The 17,503-nt window shown below is 37.4% G+C and overlaps 1 protein-coding gene across 3 annotated transcripts in view; it reads right to left on the bottom strand.

Moving 5' to 3' along the window:
• Positions 1 to 16,324, bottom strand: part of ZNF280C (zinc finger protein 280C) — a 57,246-nt gene extending 40,922 nt beyond the window's left edge. Inside the window, exons 1-4 of one of the 3 annotated variants that reach the window (XM_036304923.1) lie at positions 16,218 to 16,324; positions 9,974 to 10,019; positions 9,810 to 9,856; positions 3,421 to 3,567 (exon numbers count right to left, since the gene is read on the bottom strand). In XM_036304923.1, the coding sequence (XP_036160816.1) occupies positions 3,421 to 3,567; positions 9,810 to 9,840 (178 nt within the window). In that variant the 5' untranslated portion in view covers positions 9,841 to 9,856; positions 9,974 to 10,019; positions 16,218 to 16,324. The remainder of the gene's footprint in view (positions 1 to 3,420; positions 3,568 to 9,809; positions 9,857 to 9,973; positions 10,020 to 16,217) is intronic. The other 2 variants (XM_036304924.1, XM_036304925.1) reach the window with 2 other exon arrangements.
• Positions 16,325 to 17,503: the final 1,179 nt, after the last annotated feature.

The following is a 17,503-nucleotide window of genomic DNA, read 5'->3' as shown; positions in this document are numbered from 1 at the left end:
GGTGAGGATTAACAAGACAAAACAAAAAGGCTGTGGTACATATATACAATGAAATATTACTTGGCCATAAAAAAAGAATGATGTGTGAGAGAGACACATTGATAGGTTGGCTCCTGAACATAAGGTGTCCCCACTGGGGCCAAAGAGTGAATCTGCAACCCAGGTACATGCCCTTGACCAGGAATTGAACCTACTACCCTTCAGTGTGCAGACCAGTGCTCTAACCATTGATAACACTGGCCAGGGCCATGCCTAGTTCATTTTATACTTAAAGTGGCACTCCACTAGCACCTTTCAATTTGCCACAAGAAATAAATTTGAGAATTAAATAAATTATTCGACCTCTGATGAAACTAAATAGAAGTACTATTCCAAGTTTAGAATCAAGAGAAGAACTAGGCTTTCAGAAAATAAAAACTTGTCTCTCAACCATACTATTAGGCATTGCCATGGTAAGTAAGAAAATACTGGCATGCTGGCTACATTCTTTTGTAAATTCTCCTTGCTTAAAAAAGTAACTATAATGAGAAAGAATCTGTTTCCTCTTTCTCCCTTGATAGTCAGTATGTTGTTCCCCTACACTTTACACATTATTGGACATTTAAAGAAATGTCATCAATATCTTCTCTTTAACATTATAACAATGATAAGTCTAATTACTGTGAATGAAATCTAATAATCCACAATGGTACTGGTCACATTCTGCTAGAAAGGTATGAGGATTAAGTGTGCTGACTACCTGTATCATCCAAGTACATAGGCTGAAGACCATGCCCTCCTCCTTCATGAATATAATCAGGAGTTGCTGGAAGATGGCTGTGCTCAGAAGCTACAGTCCATGTTGATACACAGACCAGAGATTGTATAATCATGCAGTGTCTGTTCATTTTGTAGCCATGAATCAAGATGACACTGTGATATGAGAACCCTCTCAGAGACTAACACAAACTTATTTAGTATTCTGGTATTTTAAACAAAGCAGTCCAAACACTTCCTTTTCTAGGTACATTTGGGCTTTAGGGGGAAAAAGAAAAATTAACAAAAAAAACCCACAGGTAAATAGGCTACTTGGTTCCACTAAAAATTATGATTTCCAATCTCAGAAGGCTTACAATACTATTAGGTACAAGTCCCAACCACATTCTCCCTCTGATTCTCACAAATTCTTAATGACCTCTATGCTCCTTCTTACCTTATAGAGCAGCGGTTCTCAACCTGTGGGTCTCGACCCCTTTGGTGGTCTAACGATCTTTTCACAGGGGTCCCCTAAGACCTTCCTGCATATCAGATATTTACATTACGATTCATAACAGTAGCAACATTACAGTTATGAAGTAGCAACGAAAATAATTTTATGGTTGGGTCACAACATGAGGAACTGTATTTAAAGGGCCAGAAGGTTGAGAACCACTGTTATAGAGTAACAAGGACATATAAGACAGCACACAGGTTTTTCCATTAGAAACATCTTAGAGGAGAACCAAGATGGCGGCATAGGTTAACGCCGGAGTTTGCTGCTTTGAACAACTACTTCAAAAGTGAAACCAAAAAACGGAAGGGACATCACCCAGAACCACAGGAACGCTGGCTGAGTGGAAATCCTACAACTAGGAGGAAAGAGAAACGCATACGGACACTCAGAGGCGGCGCAGTGCTGAAGTCAAATTCTGAGGTGCGGAGTGCGCGGAGCGGGCTGGCAGCGGAGGGCGCGGTTGGCGTTTTCAATCGGGAGGGAGTCGCAGAATCTGAGCTCCAGATCCGGGCGAGTCTTTAGGGACCCAGACTCAAACGGGAGAAGCCGGACGGTCTGGCTTCGGTCAGAGCGAGTGCAGCTTTCTCTCTGAGCTTTGCAGCGGGTGCTGGGACTCAGAGAGGCAGAGCCCCTGGGGACAGGACTGAGAGCCGCCATAACTGCTCTCTCCGGCCCACCCTGTTGATCCTGTTCGACCCGCCCCGCCCAAGCTCTGCACAGAGGCATTTGCCGGATAGCCTCAGGCAAAGGCTAGATTAGCACCTCCCTAGAGGACAGAAGTTCTCTCACTGCTGACACAGCTGATTCTCATAGCCACTTGGCCTGGAGGTCAAACCCTCCCTGGAATTAGCTACAACAATCAAGATTTAACTATAAGACTTCGCACAAAGACCACTAGGGGGTGCACCAAGGAAGCATAACAAAATGCGGAGACAAAGAAACAGGACAAAATTGTCAATGGAAGATATAGAGTTCAGAACCACACTTTTAAGGTCTCTCAAGAACTGTTTAGAAGCCGCCGATAAACTTAATGAGATCTACAAGAAAACTAATGAGACCCTCGATCTTATATTGGGGAACCAACTAGAAATTAAGCATACACGGACTGAAATAACGAATATTATACAGACTCCCGACAGCAGACCAGAGGAGCGCAAGAATCAAGTCAATGATTTGAAATGCGAGGAAGCAAAAAACACCCAACCGGAAAAGCAAAATGAAAAAAGAATCCAAAAATGCGAGGATAGTGTAAGGAGCCTCTGGGACAGCTTCAAGCGTACCAACATCAGAATTATAGGGGTGCCAGAAGATGAGAGAGAGCAAGATATTGAAAACCTATTTGAAGAAATAATGACAGAAAACTTCCCCCACCTGGTGAAAGAAATGGACTTACAGGTCCAAGAAGCGCGGAGAACCCCAAACAAAAGGAATCCAAAGAGGACCACACCAAGACACATCATAATTAAAATGCCAAGAGCAAAAGTTAAAGAGAGAATCTTAAAAACAGCAAGAGAAAGAAACTCAGTTACCTACAAGGGAATACCCATACGACTGTCAGCTGATTTCTCAACAGAAACTTTGCAGGCCAGAAGGGAGTGGCAAGAAATATTCAAAGTGATGAATACCAAGAACCTACAACCAAGATTACTTTATCCAGCAAAGCTATCATTCAGAATTGAAGGTCAGATAAAGAGCTTCACAGATAAGGAAAAGCTAAAGGAGTTCATCACCACCAAACCAGGATTATATGAAATGCTGAAAGGTATCCTTTAAGAAGAGGAAGAGGAAGAAAAAGGTAAAGATACAAATTATGAACAACAAATATGCATCTATCAACAAGTGAATCTAAGAATCAAATGAATAAATAATCTGATGAACAGAATGAACTGTTGATTATAATAGAATCAGGGACATAGAAAGGGAATGGACTGACTATTCCTGGGGGGGAAAGGGGTGTGGGAGATGCGGGAAGAGACTGGACAAAAATCGTGCACCTATGGATGAGGACAGTGGGTGGGGAGTGAGGGCGGAGGGTGGGGCGGGAACTGGGAGGAGGGGAGTTATGGGGGGAAAAAAAAGAGGAACAAATGTAATAATCTGAACAATAAAGATTTAATTAAAAAAAAAAAGAAACATCTTAGAAAACTTTACCGAAAGTAAATGCTTACTTGAAATGGCTGGTTTTGAACTTGATATCTCTCCAACAAAGATCAGCTCATCATCATCCTCATCCTGCTTTTCTTCTACTTTCTTCTGCCATGGTTCCAGTTCTTCTTCTTCACATTCCATAAAGAGTTCTGCCATTTTTGAATTACCTAATTTTCAAAAGGAGAGAAGCAAATCTTATTTTTAAAATACTTTTTGCAACACAAAGTATGATATTTAACGTGTGCTTTGATAATCCTAATAGCAATTACTGAACTGATATTTGTAATCAGTAAATAGTAGCAAAATTAAGAAACTTGAAATTCAATCTCTAATATCTGAACTAGTAAAATTATGCTAGCTGGATAAATAATGGATGACAATAGCTATTTACAGTGACCAACAGATTTTAGGAACATTCAAATCCAATCAAACTGAGTTTTAGTTTTATAACTAGAATATGATTATATCTATGAAAAGGACTGTCTGTACCTATTATCTTAACCCCCACCAAACTCCTACATTAACAAAAAGGGAGATAAGCAAAGAATAAGAGGCAACAGGTGGGAGATATAATAGAAAAACTGGACCAGATTGAGGGATACTAGGCACAGAGCAAAGCAGGAATGTGGTGCTACAATGAAAATAGAGAATACTAAGCGAGGCTTATTCCATCTTAGAATAGATCTAGATATTTCTCACATGAAGAAACTAAGCAAAGAGCATACTATGAATACCACCAAGCTACAAGTGCTGACAGAGCAAGTGATCATTTTGGTGCCTCATTCTTAGTAAGGATGTACAACTAATGATCATCAGAAATATGTCTAAAACTTCCAATGTGAAAGATAAAAACAATAAAACAGAATAAAGTATCTCAAAGGAAACTGAGACAATATATATGGCAGGAAAAAAATTAGAGAGAATATAATTAACATTTTTAGAGAGATAAGACAAGAAAGCTATTACAAGTAACATTCAGAAAACAAAAAGATTATAATCATATAGCCAAAATGCAGTAAAAAATCAAATGCCAAAGTTGAGTAAACATCCCATAAGTGGAACTAAAATATATATACAGAGGTGAGCAAAAGTGGGATTACAGTTGTTTGTATGGAAAATAACATAATAAATAGTAATACAAGAATAAACTATTCTGTGTACTCACAACTGTAAACCTATTTTTGCCCACCGTGTGTGTTGGCAAATCAATTTCAAAGTTACAACTCACCTAATAAAAGCTCCAGAAAAAGAAAAAAAGGAAAAAGGAGAGGGAATATAATCAAATGAAAAAATACAAGATAATTTCCCAGTTCTTAAGGATATAAATCTCCAGATAGAAAGGGTTCACCAGCATCTAGCTAGCATAATAATTAAGAAAAGAAACATACAATTGAGGGACATATTGTGAAATTTCAGAATGCTGGAGATAAGGGAATATTGTGACATCTGAGAGAATGAGAGTGGAAAGAGAGAAGTTAGAATACTGTTTTCACAAGTCTTAGTAAAAATAAATTTCAATTTAGAATTGTATAACCAGCCAAGATTTTCATTAAGTATAAGGTACATATTTTCATCAAGAATAAAGGCAAGAAACATTAGACAAAATTTACCCCCATTCATCTGTTCTTCTTAGAATGAATCCACCAAAATATGACACTTAAGAAAGAGGAGCCGTGGCCAGGTGGCTCAGTTGGCTGGAGCACTGTCCGTACTCCAAAAAGATTTAGGTTCAATTCCCAGTTGGGGCGCTTACTGGAGGCAATCGATGGATGTTTCTCATTTCTCACATCAATGTTTCTCTCTCTTTCTCTCTCTCTAAAATAAACATATCAGCCCTGACTGGCTTGGCTCAGTGGACAGAGTGTCGGCCTGTGGATTGAAGAGTCCCAAGTTCGATCCTGGTCAAGGGCATGTACCTTGGTTGCGGGCATATCCCCAGTAGGGGTTGTGCAAGAGGCAGCTGATTGATGTTTCTCATTGATGTTTCTAACTCTCTATCCCTCTCCCTTCCTTTCTGTAAAAAATCAATAAAATATATTTTAAAAAATAAATAAAATAAACATATCCTTGGATGAAAATTTAAAAAAGAAAAAGGGCCTGGCCGGTGTGGCTCAGTGGTTGAGCATCAACCTATGAACCAGGAGGTCACGGTTTGATTCTGGGTCAGGGCACATGTTTGGGTTGCGGGCTCAATCTCCATTGTGGGGCGTGCAAGGGGTAGCCGATCAATGATTCTCTCTCATCATTGATGTTTCTGTCTCTCTCTCCCTCTCCCTTTCTCTCTGAAATCAATAAAAATATATTTTTTAAAAAAGAAAAGAAAAAGGAGGAAGACCAGGATGCAGAAAACACGATATTTAACACAATACAAAGACAAAAGAAAGTCCCAGGACAATAGCTGATCAACAGGTCTAGAGAGTAACCAGGCAATGTAGAGCAGGAGAACATTATTCCCAGGAGGAATGTCTCCAGGAGAAAACACACACACACACACACACACACACACACACACACACACACAATTAAATTGATAGATTACAAGTTTTACCATGTAGAAAGTTGAGTTAAGAGGCTATAGAAGGGTGTGAGATGACTTGGCTAGAGACCTTAACTAAATTTAGCAAATTTAAAAAAATAAAAAATTTAAATTGATGGCTATATTTTTTAAAACAGAAAAAAGTAAATGTATCTATAACATATAATACCATAGTACTATGCTCACCAAGGAACAAATTTAGTAAGGTCATCATAATAAAAACATCAAATAGGATTTAACCAAAAACTGAGCTATAACTACAATGGGAGATGCTTGGAGGGAAGGATAATATAAGAAACCTAAAATCTTCATAGTACTTAATAGGAAATCATTAGATAATCACAAAAACTTATGACTCAAGAGACAACATTATGTATATGTGTGCTTTAAAATTTTATAAATATGGAAGTGATGATTAGAAAAACAGCTAAACTAATAATAGCGGGTGCCTTGAAAAAAACATGGGCGTATACAGACCCAAAACACATGCATACCCATGTGCACAACCCTTTCTCTTGTTCTTTTACATCCTTCGGAAACAATGGTTATTAAATTTATAACGTTCAGATTATCTGCCTTTTTAAAACTATGCATGTACTAGTATTGTTCTGGTTTAAAAAGTTTTGAAGGAATAATTAATATAATGGCAATATGGATGGATAGAAAGGGTGCTAGATATGTGGAGTGAGACGTGGATAGGGAACAACTAAACAATAAAATTAAAGCAAAAGAAAATAATTACAAGGTTCTGGTTTAGACAATGATATCTTTTTTAAAGACAATTATATATGTACTTCATCTTTAAATGCAGTAATTTCTAAAGGTAATATTACTATGTTAAAATAATGTCATTTCTACTTTTAACTCAAAATTAAAAGGTACTATGTAGCTCTGGCCGGTACTCTCAGTAGTCAGAGTATTGACCCAAGCACCAAAGGGTTGTGGGTTTGGTTCCAGGTCAAAAGAAGGTACCTGGGTTGCAAGTTCGATCCAGGTTGGGGTGCATGCGGGAGGCAGCCAATCAATGTTTCTTTCTCTCTCTACGCCCCTCCCCCCACACCCTCCTTCCCTCCCTCTCACTCTCTAAAAATTCAATGGAAAAAATATCCTCAGGTGAGAATTAACAACAATAAAAAAGGTGCTATGTAAATATGATTTGGGGAGTGCATATAAAAGAAACACCTTAACGTATTGGTGTTATTTTTAAAAATCTTTAATATAATTTCCCCTTTTATACAGGTATGCCAAAATCATTTCTTGGCATAAAGTTACTTCATGGTTACTTCATAAAAGAAAACAAAAAAAAACCTTCCCACCCTCCCAAATATAACCAATTTTATGAACTGATCCCATTCTTTTCTAAACTATACTTTAAAAAAATATATACATATACATGCAGAATGCTCTAAGCCATGAACAACATAAACTGATGAACAAAAACAGATCCAGAGACAGAGAAGCATCGATCAGACTGTGAAACCTCAGAGGGAAGGTAGGGGAGGGTGGGGGAAAGGGGGAGAGATCAACTAAAGGACTTGTATGCAAGCATATAGGCCTAACCATGGACACAGACAACAGGGGGTAACGTGGGGATAAGGACACATATGTAATAACGTAATACAAATTTTTTTTTAAAAAAAGAATGCTCTAAGTCAAGCATGTGAAACTCGTGGCTGGCGACCGGCTGCGAGTTTCACACGCTTGCTCTAAGTAAAATTAAAAAGTAATTCATGCCCTAACCAGTTTGGCTCAGTGGATAGAGCATCGGCCTGCGGACTGAAAGGTCCCAGGTTCGATTCCGGTCAAGGGCATGTACCTTGGTTGCGGGCACATCCCCAGTGGGGGGTGTGCAGGAGGCAGCTGATCCGATGTTTCTAACTCTCTATCCCTTCCTCTCTGTAAAAAATCAATAAAATATATTTTTTTTAAAAAGTAATTCATTGTTTAGCATTTGCATATTCTGAATACTTTGAAAATATAATCTTCATTTTGTCCCTTGAAGCCCTCATTTGTACTGCTTCTTCCATCTATAATATCCTTCCTCCTTACCTTAGACTGCCCACATTATTTAACACTAGATTGCCCAAGGAAGTCATTTTGACTGCTTTTTAATTTCAATTAGAAAAACAATTATGTATATAAGGACACAATGTCTTAGAATTTTGTGACTTTCTGTACAACATATAAATGCGTTTATTAATAATTGTAGTTACCTCCCCCTCCTCCATTTCCGGTATATATATATATGTGTTATACCTATATTGTCCAAAAGCAGTCATTTTGACTGCTTGGGGGGAAATTATGACTCTTATTATTGAATTGAGTAAATTTCTTATATGACCAGTTTGGCTCTGTACTGAAATAACAGTTTTCATTTTTTTTCGATTACCGTCACATGATAACATACAAGTACATGATAAATTGTCGATACTTGATAAGTTGCAGTTGCTCAATAAGCTAAACTAGTACTTGTTATTCGAATCTTTATGCAGTGATACTTGTTCTAATAAGTTGTTTATTTTATTTCTTTTGTGCCCTAAATTCATGAAAGAAATGTCGAATAGAAGTGAGTTATTGGAAAAGCTAAGGAACATAAGTGAAGAGTGCTCCGATATTATTCCTTCACAATGCAGTCATTTTGACTGCTTTTGGGCAATATAGGTATATACTAAATTTCAGTCTTTCTAGTGTTAAGTATAGTAGACAGAGCATGAACTTGACATCAAATTGAATAATTCAAATCTTTATTGCACCACTTCTAATCATATGACTGGAGAAATTGCTTGGATCTGTTTCCTCACATCTAATAATGGTATAATATCAACCTAATTGAAGTGGTAAGGTAAATTTATGAAAATGTCATACAAAGTGCCTAACTTCACGCATATATTCAACAAAATATTAATTCTCTGCCCCTTCCCAACTCTTGGTTCAATTAAAATTTCCTCAATAAACCATTAAACCTTGTTTTTCTTCTGCCTCTTACTACATTGAAAGTATATTCCATGCAATTTAAAATTTACCATACATGATCTCAAACTGCTCACTATTAATGTGCCTGAACTATACATGTCTTACTCAAAAGTAAGCTCCTTGACAGTGAAGAACACATTTTCTTCTTCCTTTGTATTTCCTCTCACACACAGTAGTCTACTGGATATACACTAGGCACTTAACATATGATAATTTACAGGCTAAGAAACTAAGCAAAGTCAGGCAGTGCTATCTTTCACAAAACAGATCCAGAGACACTGAAACATGCAACAGACTGCCATATTTCAGAGGGAAGGGGAGAGGAGGGAAGAGATTAATCAAATAACTTATATGCATAGCCCATGGACAAACAGTGTGGGGAGGGCCTGGGGAAGGGTTGGGTAGGGGACAACTGTAATACTTTCAACAATAAAGATTAAGAAAAATTAAAAAATGAGGGAGACTCATGTATACTGATAATAAATCATTTGCATCCATGTTTATAGATCTCCCTCATTGTTTTAACTAGGTACTGCCACTGTCAATATATTTCAAGGTATATTGTTGAGTAAAATTATTTAAAGGAAAAAAAATTATTTAAAGGCATATAAAGTATGATTTTATTTAGAAATAATTTAGTTTGCCTATATATAAAAAAAGTTTGATTATGTATACCAAACCGATATTAGTAATTATCTCTGGAAATGAAGAAACATTTAATTTCTAGTTTACTAACATTTTTATTGTATATTATTCTTTTTTACTATGAGTATGTATTATTATAATAAATGTGTTTTTTTAAACTGTGTCCACCTATACTTTTCTTACCTTTTCTCATGGAGCAAGGTTATAAGTAAGAAAGTCACGCATACTAGTATCACTTGCAGCAGCAATACTTACTTTTTGGTTGAAAAGGTTTATTGTCATCCATCAAGTTGTAGAGTCACCTAAGCACCAATATATAACAACGATCAATTTTATGAGTCACTTTAACACCAAATATTGAAACATAAAATTGGGATTCAGAAATCTTTGGGTCTGATTTTGATCTCAAACAAACTCACCATGTGACTCCAGACAAGGCAGTAAGTTAGGTCTTAATTTTCTGACCTATAAAATAAACATGCCTACTATTAGGGTGGATTTGTTAAATTAGATGTACACACATTTAATATTTTTCTCCTATGGAAAGCTTACCTTTTGAGTTTGATGTGTTTGATATACACACATGCTACTTACTTTCCATATTTGGTTCATTTCAGAATGAATGCAAATTTAGTAAATAGAATGCTGAATGAACAAAGCATTTATTACTTGAAGAAATTTAATGAATTATTAAATAACAAATAATCTATGAAAGGTACCCTATTATAAAAATGAATAATCACCCTTCAATATGTTTTATTAAATGTGAATTTTGAAATGCTAAGTGACATTAATCTTTAACTGTTACTTGTTCTTTATATCATAAATAAATGTAATTATTATACAAAAGCATGTTCAAATAAAATTTTAGTTTACTTTTTTGTTTCTTATCAATGATGACTAAAAGGAACAGAAAAGTAACTGGATAAATTTCATCATAGATTGATTTAAAAAATTACTCATTGCCTTCTGTGCTCAAGGTAATGTGCTCAGTTCTAGAAAAATAATTAAGATGAATAATCATAGCCTTGCCTTCAAAAGTTTACAAACTTATATGTCTATGATTCTTTAGGCTTTTATAAAAGGTGGTACATTAAACATTATCAAAATTTTTGCTTTCTTTGAAACAGGAATTTGTGTTCAGAATTTTCATGCTCATAACATATTTTACATATAAAACAAACATACTTAAACTATTTCAGTTATAAAATAAAAAAGTAAAAAAAAAATAGACATCAGAAATCTGACTATTAGGATAAACAGCTAATTGAGCCTTCACATTTGTCTTTATCTGCAGACTGCAAAAGCAAGCTTTCCTAGTTTTTCCAATTCCAAATTTAACCTGAACTAGACCAAAGGGGAAATAAACTAATTTAACTCCAGAAGAAGTTACTGCTATAAAAGTTTGAATTACTGATACAAGAATCTCTAGTGATTCAGTACATAAGTAAATTTCCACAATTCTGAGGTTTGACTATTAAATCTCTTCAACTCATTATTTGGATAGTTATCACTTGTCCTGCAACTAGAATTAAGGTAATGCATATGTCAAGTAGATAAATACATGACAATTCTTGCTCAGCATGAAGGACCTACTATAATGCCAAGAATACAGAATATTTTGAAGAATCACAACTGCACAGCCCATGAGACTCATAAAGAACTCTTTTATTAGATGATCATATAAAATATCTATTGACACAAATATCTTAAAATTAGTACTAAATGTACAAATAGTATATATAAACATGTCCTATCTACTGCCTATGATTATGGAGATGGCTTTTGGGGCCCATAGCAGCCACCAAGGAGTCTCAATTAATACATTCACAAACACTCTAAAAAGTCAGAAATACTCAGGTGCCATTTAGAACCACAACTTCAGCCTAAAGCTGTGCTATCCAATAAGATAGCTGAACCTTCCAAAACTATCACCACAAAAAAAACTCTTAAGTCATCACTTCAGAGTTTTGGTTCCAAAGCAAGGAATTCTGTGGGAGATCTGTTAGAGAAATGCAGCAAAATGTGCAGTGAAAAACCTTGGTGCTCCTATAATAGCAACTCCAAAGGGTGTCTAGGTTATGCAACTCAGAGTTGGCATTAAAATAGGCTGAAGAGTAAAAGACCTCTCCATTCCAGCTGTTGACTCAGAGATACTATGCCCATGTTTAGTATACTGTTCCTATGGGGGTGGGGGGGGGATGAAGCTCAAGTAAATGACTTCCAAGTAACTGACAAACAACTCTTGGAACACAACCATTCAGTTTTTGGAGACTGCCTTTAAGTAGTTGCAATTACTATTTAGATAGTTTTTGTTTTCAGATTTAAATATTTAAAATTCAACACTCTTTTAAGAGTTCATTCTACAAAAAAATTCTAAAACAACGGATTAAAATAGTTCAAAAGGTACTATTTTAATCCATGGATTGCATGGAATAGTTCAAAAAGTACATTATGTGTATTTATCACAAGGAAGATACTTAAAAATTTAACGGATACCATTTAGCACCCACTAGGATGGCTGTAATAAAAAAAGACAAGTAATAACAAGCATTGGCAAGGATGTAGAAAAAGGGACACCTCAAACACTGCTGGTGGGAATATGAAATTGTGCAGACACTGGAAAAACACTTTGACAGTTCCTCACAAAATTAAACATAAAGTTACCATATGACTCAGCAGTTCCAATCTTGGCAAGAGAGAATTGAAAACATATGTCCACACAAAAATTTGTACACAAATATTCATAGCAGCATTATTGATAATGACCAAAAAGTGAAAACAATCCAAATGCCAGATTGATGAATAAACAAAATGTGACATACCTATACAATGAAAGAATATTCAGTTATAGAAAGGAAGTACCGATACATACTATGATATGAATAGATCTTGAGAACATTTTAGTAAGTGAAAGAAGCCAGCCAAAAAGACCACATATTGTGATTTCATGTATATGAAATGTCCAGAAATAGCCAAGTCATAAAGACAGAAAGTAGAATAGTGGTTGCTTAGGTCTGAGAGGGCTGGCGGGAGATGGGGTGTGACTCTGAATGGGTATGGGATTTCTTTTGGGGGTGATGAAAATATTCTAGCCTGGCTGGCGTGGCTCAGGGGTTGAGCCTTGACCAGGAGGTTATGGTTCAATTCCTGGTCAGGGCATGTGGGGCATGTGGAGGCAGCCGATCAATGATTCTCTCTCATCATTGATGTTTCTATCTGTCTCTGTCTCTCCCTTCCTCTCTGAAATCAATAAAAAATATATATTTTTTAAAAGTAGTGGCCATCTAAAAAATATTCTAAAATTGATTGTGGTGGTGTTTGCTCAACACTGTGAATATACTAAAACCAATGAATTGTACACTGCAAATGGGCGAATTGTATGTTATATGAATGATCTCAATAAATCTGTTAAAAATAAACACACATCACATCACATCACATCACATCTTCTCTATTCATTTATCTGCCCATAGATGCTTAGATTGTTTCCACGCAATGGTTATTGTAAATAATGCTGCAATAAACATGGGGTGTGTGTGTGGGTATCTTTACAAGTTAATGTTTTTGTTCCCTTCGGATAAATACCCAGAAGTAAAATTACTGGATCCTATCAGTGTTCATGCTTTTGTCTGTATTTACTACTGCATTGTCATCAAGTACTGTAACTTTAATTGATGCTGACTAATAAAAGATCAGTGGGAGAGAGTATTTAAATAACACATTTAGCTATAGAAATGAAGGTAATGAAAAGGTTCAAATAGAACAATCTTGCTATTGTTTAGATAGATATGAATTATAGATATGAAAAACTAAAAAATAGGCAGTGACTTTGTTTCATAAAAATATATTATTCATTCAATGTATTAACATTGATTCAAATAGCATTGCTTTTTTAGTTTTATTTAATTATTTGCTTTTTAATATATGAAAATCTATTACTACTCTGTTTTCACCATCAAAACTTATGATCTTGTTCTTTCCTTCTTGCCTTCGTATAAAGCCAAAAGAGAGACAGTGGCTACTTTGACAACCTTAAAGCAGACTACAGAAATGTCCCCAACAGCATGACCTTTGCAACCAAAGCCAGCGAACAGAACATCATTTTCCTCAATAAATTTCAAACAATCATCATTGGGTACAAAGACTGTGATTTTTTTGGGGGGCCGTATTTGATCAGCTGGACCCTGACACACATCTTAGAGGGGCAAATTTTATCCACTAGGGGAAATGTCAAGTAAAAAGCTGCAGTACAATGATGAGAACACTGGACATGGGCTGAATAAATGAGTGTGAATTTGGAGTCTGCCACTTTCTGGTCGCCAAACCTACAGAATGCTTAATTAACCTCTTTGAGCTTAGTTTTTCTGAAAATGGAAACAGTAATACCTACTGAGAAGATAAAATAAAGCACATGAAAAATTATTGTGCAGTACTTTGCACTAAAAAGAAAACAAATTCTAGTTCATGTAAAGAACTGTTAAAATACTGTCACAAATAAAGAACACCAGACCCTTCAGTTCAAGGGCTGATGCTCTAACCATTAGGAACACCAGCCAGGACTAAACACACATTTTTGATACAAATTACTGAGTAAACCATCTTCTTGAGTCATTATTTAAAACAACCTGCCTATATCCAAATATATTTAAGTCCCTCTTGATGTAGGAAGACAGAAAAAATATTCAGTTATATATTTAATGAATAAGTCATAAATATTTCTGAACTTTCAAGTTACTTTTGAAATGAAAAATATTTTCAATATAAATTTCCAATATCCTATCTGTCATTAAAACTATGGATTTCTTTTTATTTACAAAAAAAAGTTATTCATTTAGGTATCTCCCCTTTTCTATCAGCAACATATTTTTGGATGGCTCTATATGTCCTCTTGAATAAAGAGAACAAATCAGAGAGAAGAGGAGGTACAGAATTATATATTCCTTTCCCCTTACTCATCTCTTCAACTAAAAAAAAAAAAGTTGATGCTGAATAATAAAACACTGGGCTGAAGAAAATGGGATTAGACTAGAAAACTTAACTGAGGAAAATAGGTTGAACAGGGGAAGCTGGAATTTGGAGCCTTTCAATATCAAAACTTTTCTCAATGGACTATTCTCCAACTTTTCAACATGCTTGGAAATAATAACAATATTATTTAAATACTAAAAAGTTGAAAAGATGTGAAGTATTAAAAATAAAAATTCAAAGGAAAGGGGAATTGAAAATATTTCTTTTTTGGAGGGGGGTGAGCCTTCTTGTTTATTCTCTTTAACCACTTCACTGCAATGAAAAGCGGGGCATGATACAGTACATTGAACACTGGTTGAAGAGTTAGAAGATCTAGGTTTAAGAACCAGATATATAAATTCCTACCCATTATGACTTCTGTAAAGTCTTCTACTTGAGGCTGTTTCCTCACCTTCCAAATAGTTCTAGCAATACCTCAAAATGGGTAATAATCCATGAAATACACAAATGCAGAATACTATTATAGTGGAATCTGTACCAATGTTATAACATCAAGGGCATATAACCCTAACTGAATTTCATAAGCAAACCAGTACCTTCATAGGTTCCGTAAAATTTATCCTTAAGGAGACAATTTGAGTTTTCACAGTAACCCCCAAAGTGGGACATCTCACAAATGCTAAGAGAAGACTTTTGTAGTTTAAAGCATTATTTCTTGGTTTCAATTCTATATTTAATGGCACTAAAAGACACTAAAACTCACAGACCAAAACTGAAAACAAAAGGCGAAATTTAAGTCCACACATTAAAAATAAAAACAACGAAAAAATCTTTGCAAACAAAGAGAATCCCTTGAAGATTTCCTGTGCTTGCAGAAGCTGGTACACTTAACATTTTATTCTCATTTCTCCTCATAAAAACTTGAGGTAAGTTCAAAGGAACTCCCTCCGCGTCTAGAGAAGGATAAAAATCTCAGAATGAGATAATTTTTTCCATTAAAGTAAAACCTGCAAAGCTCATTGTTTAAAAAAAAATGTGTCTCTAACTCCACGTTTCTTCCCGGGGCTGTTCTCTAGACAATAACGGAATGGAGCACGATTTCTATGAGGAGGATCGAAGTCCCTTTGGCAAGAACAAGGGTATGAGCACACCACGACCAGTAATCTGGGTGGGGGAAACCTACACGTAAACGATTGGCCCCAGGGCCTCTGAAGCCTGGAAGTTCGGAACCTTCTCTCGTCCCTTTTAGAGACTCAGGGGTAGGCGGGTCTCCTCAGACATCGACATGAAAGGTACAAAAGACCGAAGGGAGTTGTCTCCAGAAAGAAAAGCCAAAACCTGTCTGGGGACCGACAGCCACGCACAGGCCGCAGACGATAAAGAGGCAGTGGCGGCAACCCGCGCGCCCACGGCCTGAGCTGCCCGCCAAACCCCACCGCTGAACAGCTACCTTCCCGAGATCCCTCCCCCGCCGGCGATGGCGCAAGATGGTGGCCCACCCGGCACCGCGCCACCGCGCCACCCCGCGGTCCCCTCCTCCGCGCGCCCTGGACTCGCACCGCATCCAGACCCTCAACCTCTCTTCCTCACCGACTGGCCACCGACGCCGCCCTCAGAGCCAGGCGGTCATCGCCGCGAGCGACAGCCTCCGCCCGCTCCCCTGAGGCGAAGGCGGGGGTGGTGGACACTTACCGCGAGCAGAACAGGTCGGCCAGACTGGGACTCTAAGGAGGAGGAGAAAGGGAAGGAGGAAAAAGGAGGAGCGCGAAAAGACTGGGCGGCGGCTACTGCCACAGCAGCCGCCCCCCCGCCTCTCAGCGCCGAATGAGCTGCCCAGACCGCGGTGGCGGTATATAACTACGCGCGCTGCCTCATGGGTAGACGGCAGCTCCTCCGTCTCCGGGCCCCTAGCTCCTGCCCCTTCTCCGGCCCCCGCTCCTGCTCCCTCTCCAGCCCCCACTCGGGCCCCCGCACATCCGGGCTTCTATGATATTTTACTAAACGATTTGGAGGGTGGGCTCGTACATGTGCACGGCCTTATACAATCTGGAACGCAGCGCCACTTTGACATGCGCGGTGGGCTGCGCGGGTCTCCGGCTGCAGGCAGCGAGCCAGGGCGAGATACTGAACGCTGAGGCCCTCTCCTCCGCGATCCTGCTGTGCAACCCGGGTAGCAGTTCCAAAATTCGGGCTGCCCACAGTATCTAAGCACACGAAAACGTGAATTTTAGATCCTCCCTGTGTGTAAGAGATAGAGACACCATTTAAAAAAAAAATACTATAGCCGACCGGTGAAGACCTACACTTGGTGAGTGAAATGAATAAAAATCAGGTTAATTTCACTGAATTTGTTTCAAACATATGGTTTTGCTTGCACGTTATTCCTGTCATATAGATGTCTATAATAGTCATTAAAATGTTAAGGGCCCTAGCTGGTTTGCTCGGTGGATAGAACGTAAGCCTGCGGACTGAGGGTCCCTGGTGGAGTGCAGGAGGCAGCCGATCAATGAGTCTCTCTCATCACTGATGTTTCTATCTCTCTCCCCCCTCCCTTCCTCTATGAAATCAATAAAAAATATATAAAAATAAATAAAATAAAAGCTGTTGAACAAAATATGAAAAAAATGTTAGGGAAAAAATACGTTTAGGAGAAAAACATTTGCCAAGACACTGCTTGCACGAACGTTTTCTAAGCATTGTGTTTCGAACAGTAAAGAAAATTTCCTTTCTCAATTTACCTCACAAATTCTTGTGGCAATAGTGGCCATTCTTTCAAGAATTAACCCAGACTGAAAACCTTGCCATAATAGTTCCTTAATGCATACGCAAGCCCAGTCAGTCACTGAATCTTGGCAATTCTATTTGAGCTAGTTTCTTCTTTCTTATCCGTACTTTCGTTCGCTACTGACCCTGAAAATAAGCTTTACAAGAAAAGACAGCAAATAACAAAAATTAAAAAAACACGGAAAGTTAAAAAT

The sequence above is a fragment of the Myotis myotis genome, unplaced genomic scaffold (assembly GCF_014108235.1).
Source record: "Myotis myotis isolate mMyoMyo1 unplaced genomic scaffold, mMyoMyo1.p scaffold_m19_p_4, whole genome shotgun sequence".
In the NCBI taxonomy this organism is placed as follows: Eukaryota; Metazoa; Chordata; class Mammalia; order Chiroptera; family Vespertilionidae; genus Myotis; species Myotis myotis.
This window is presented reverse-complemented; position numbering and strand designations above follow the sequence as displayed.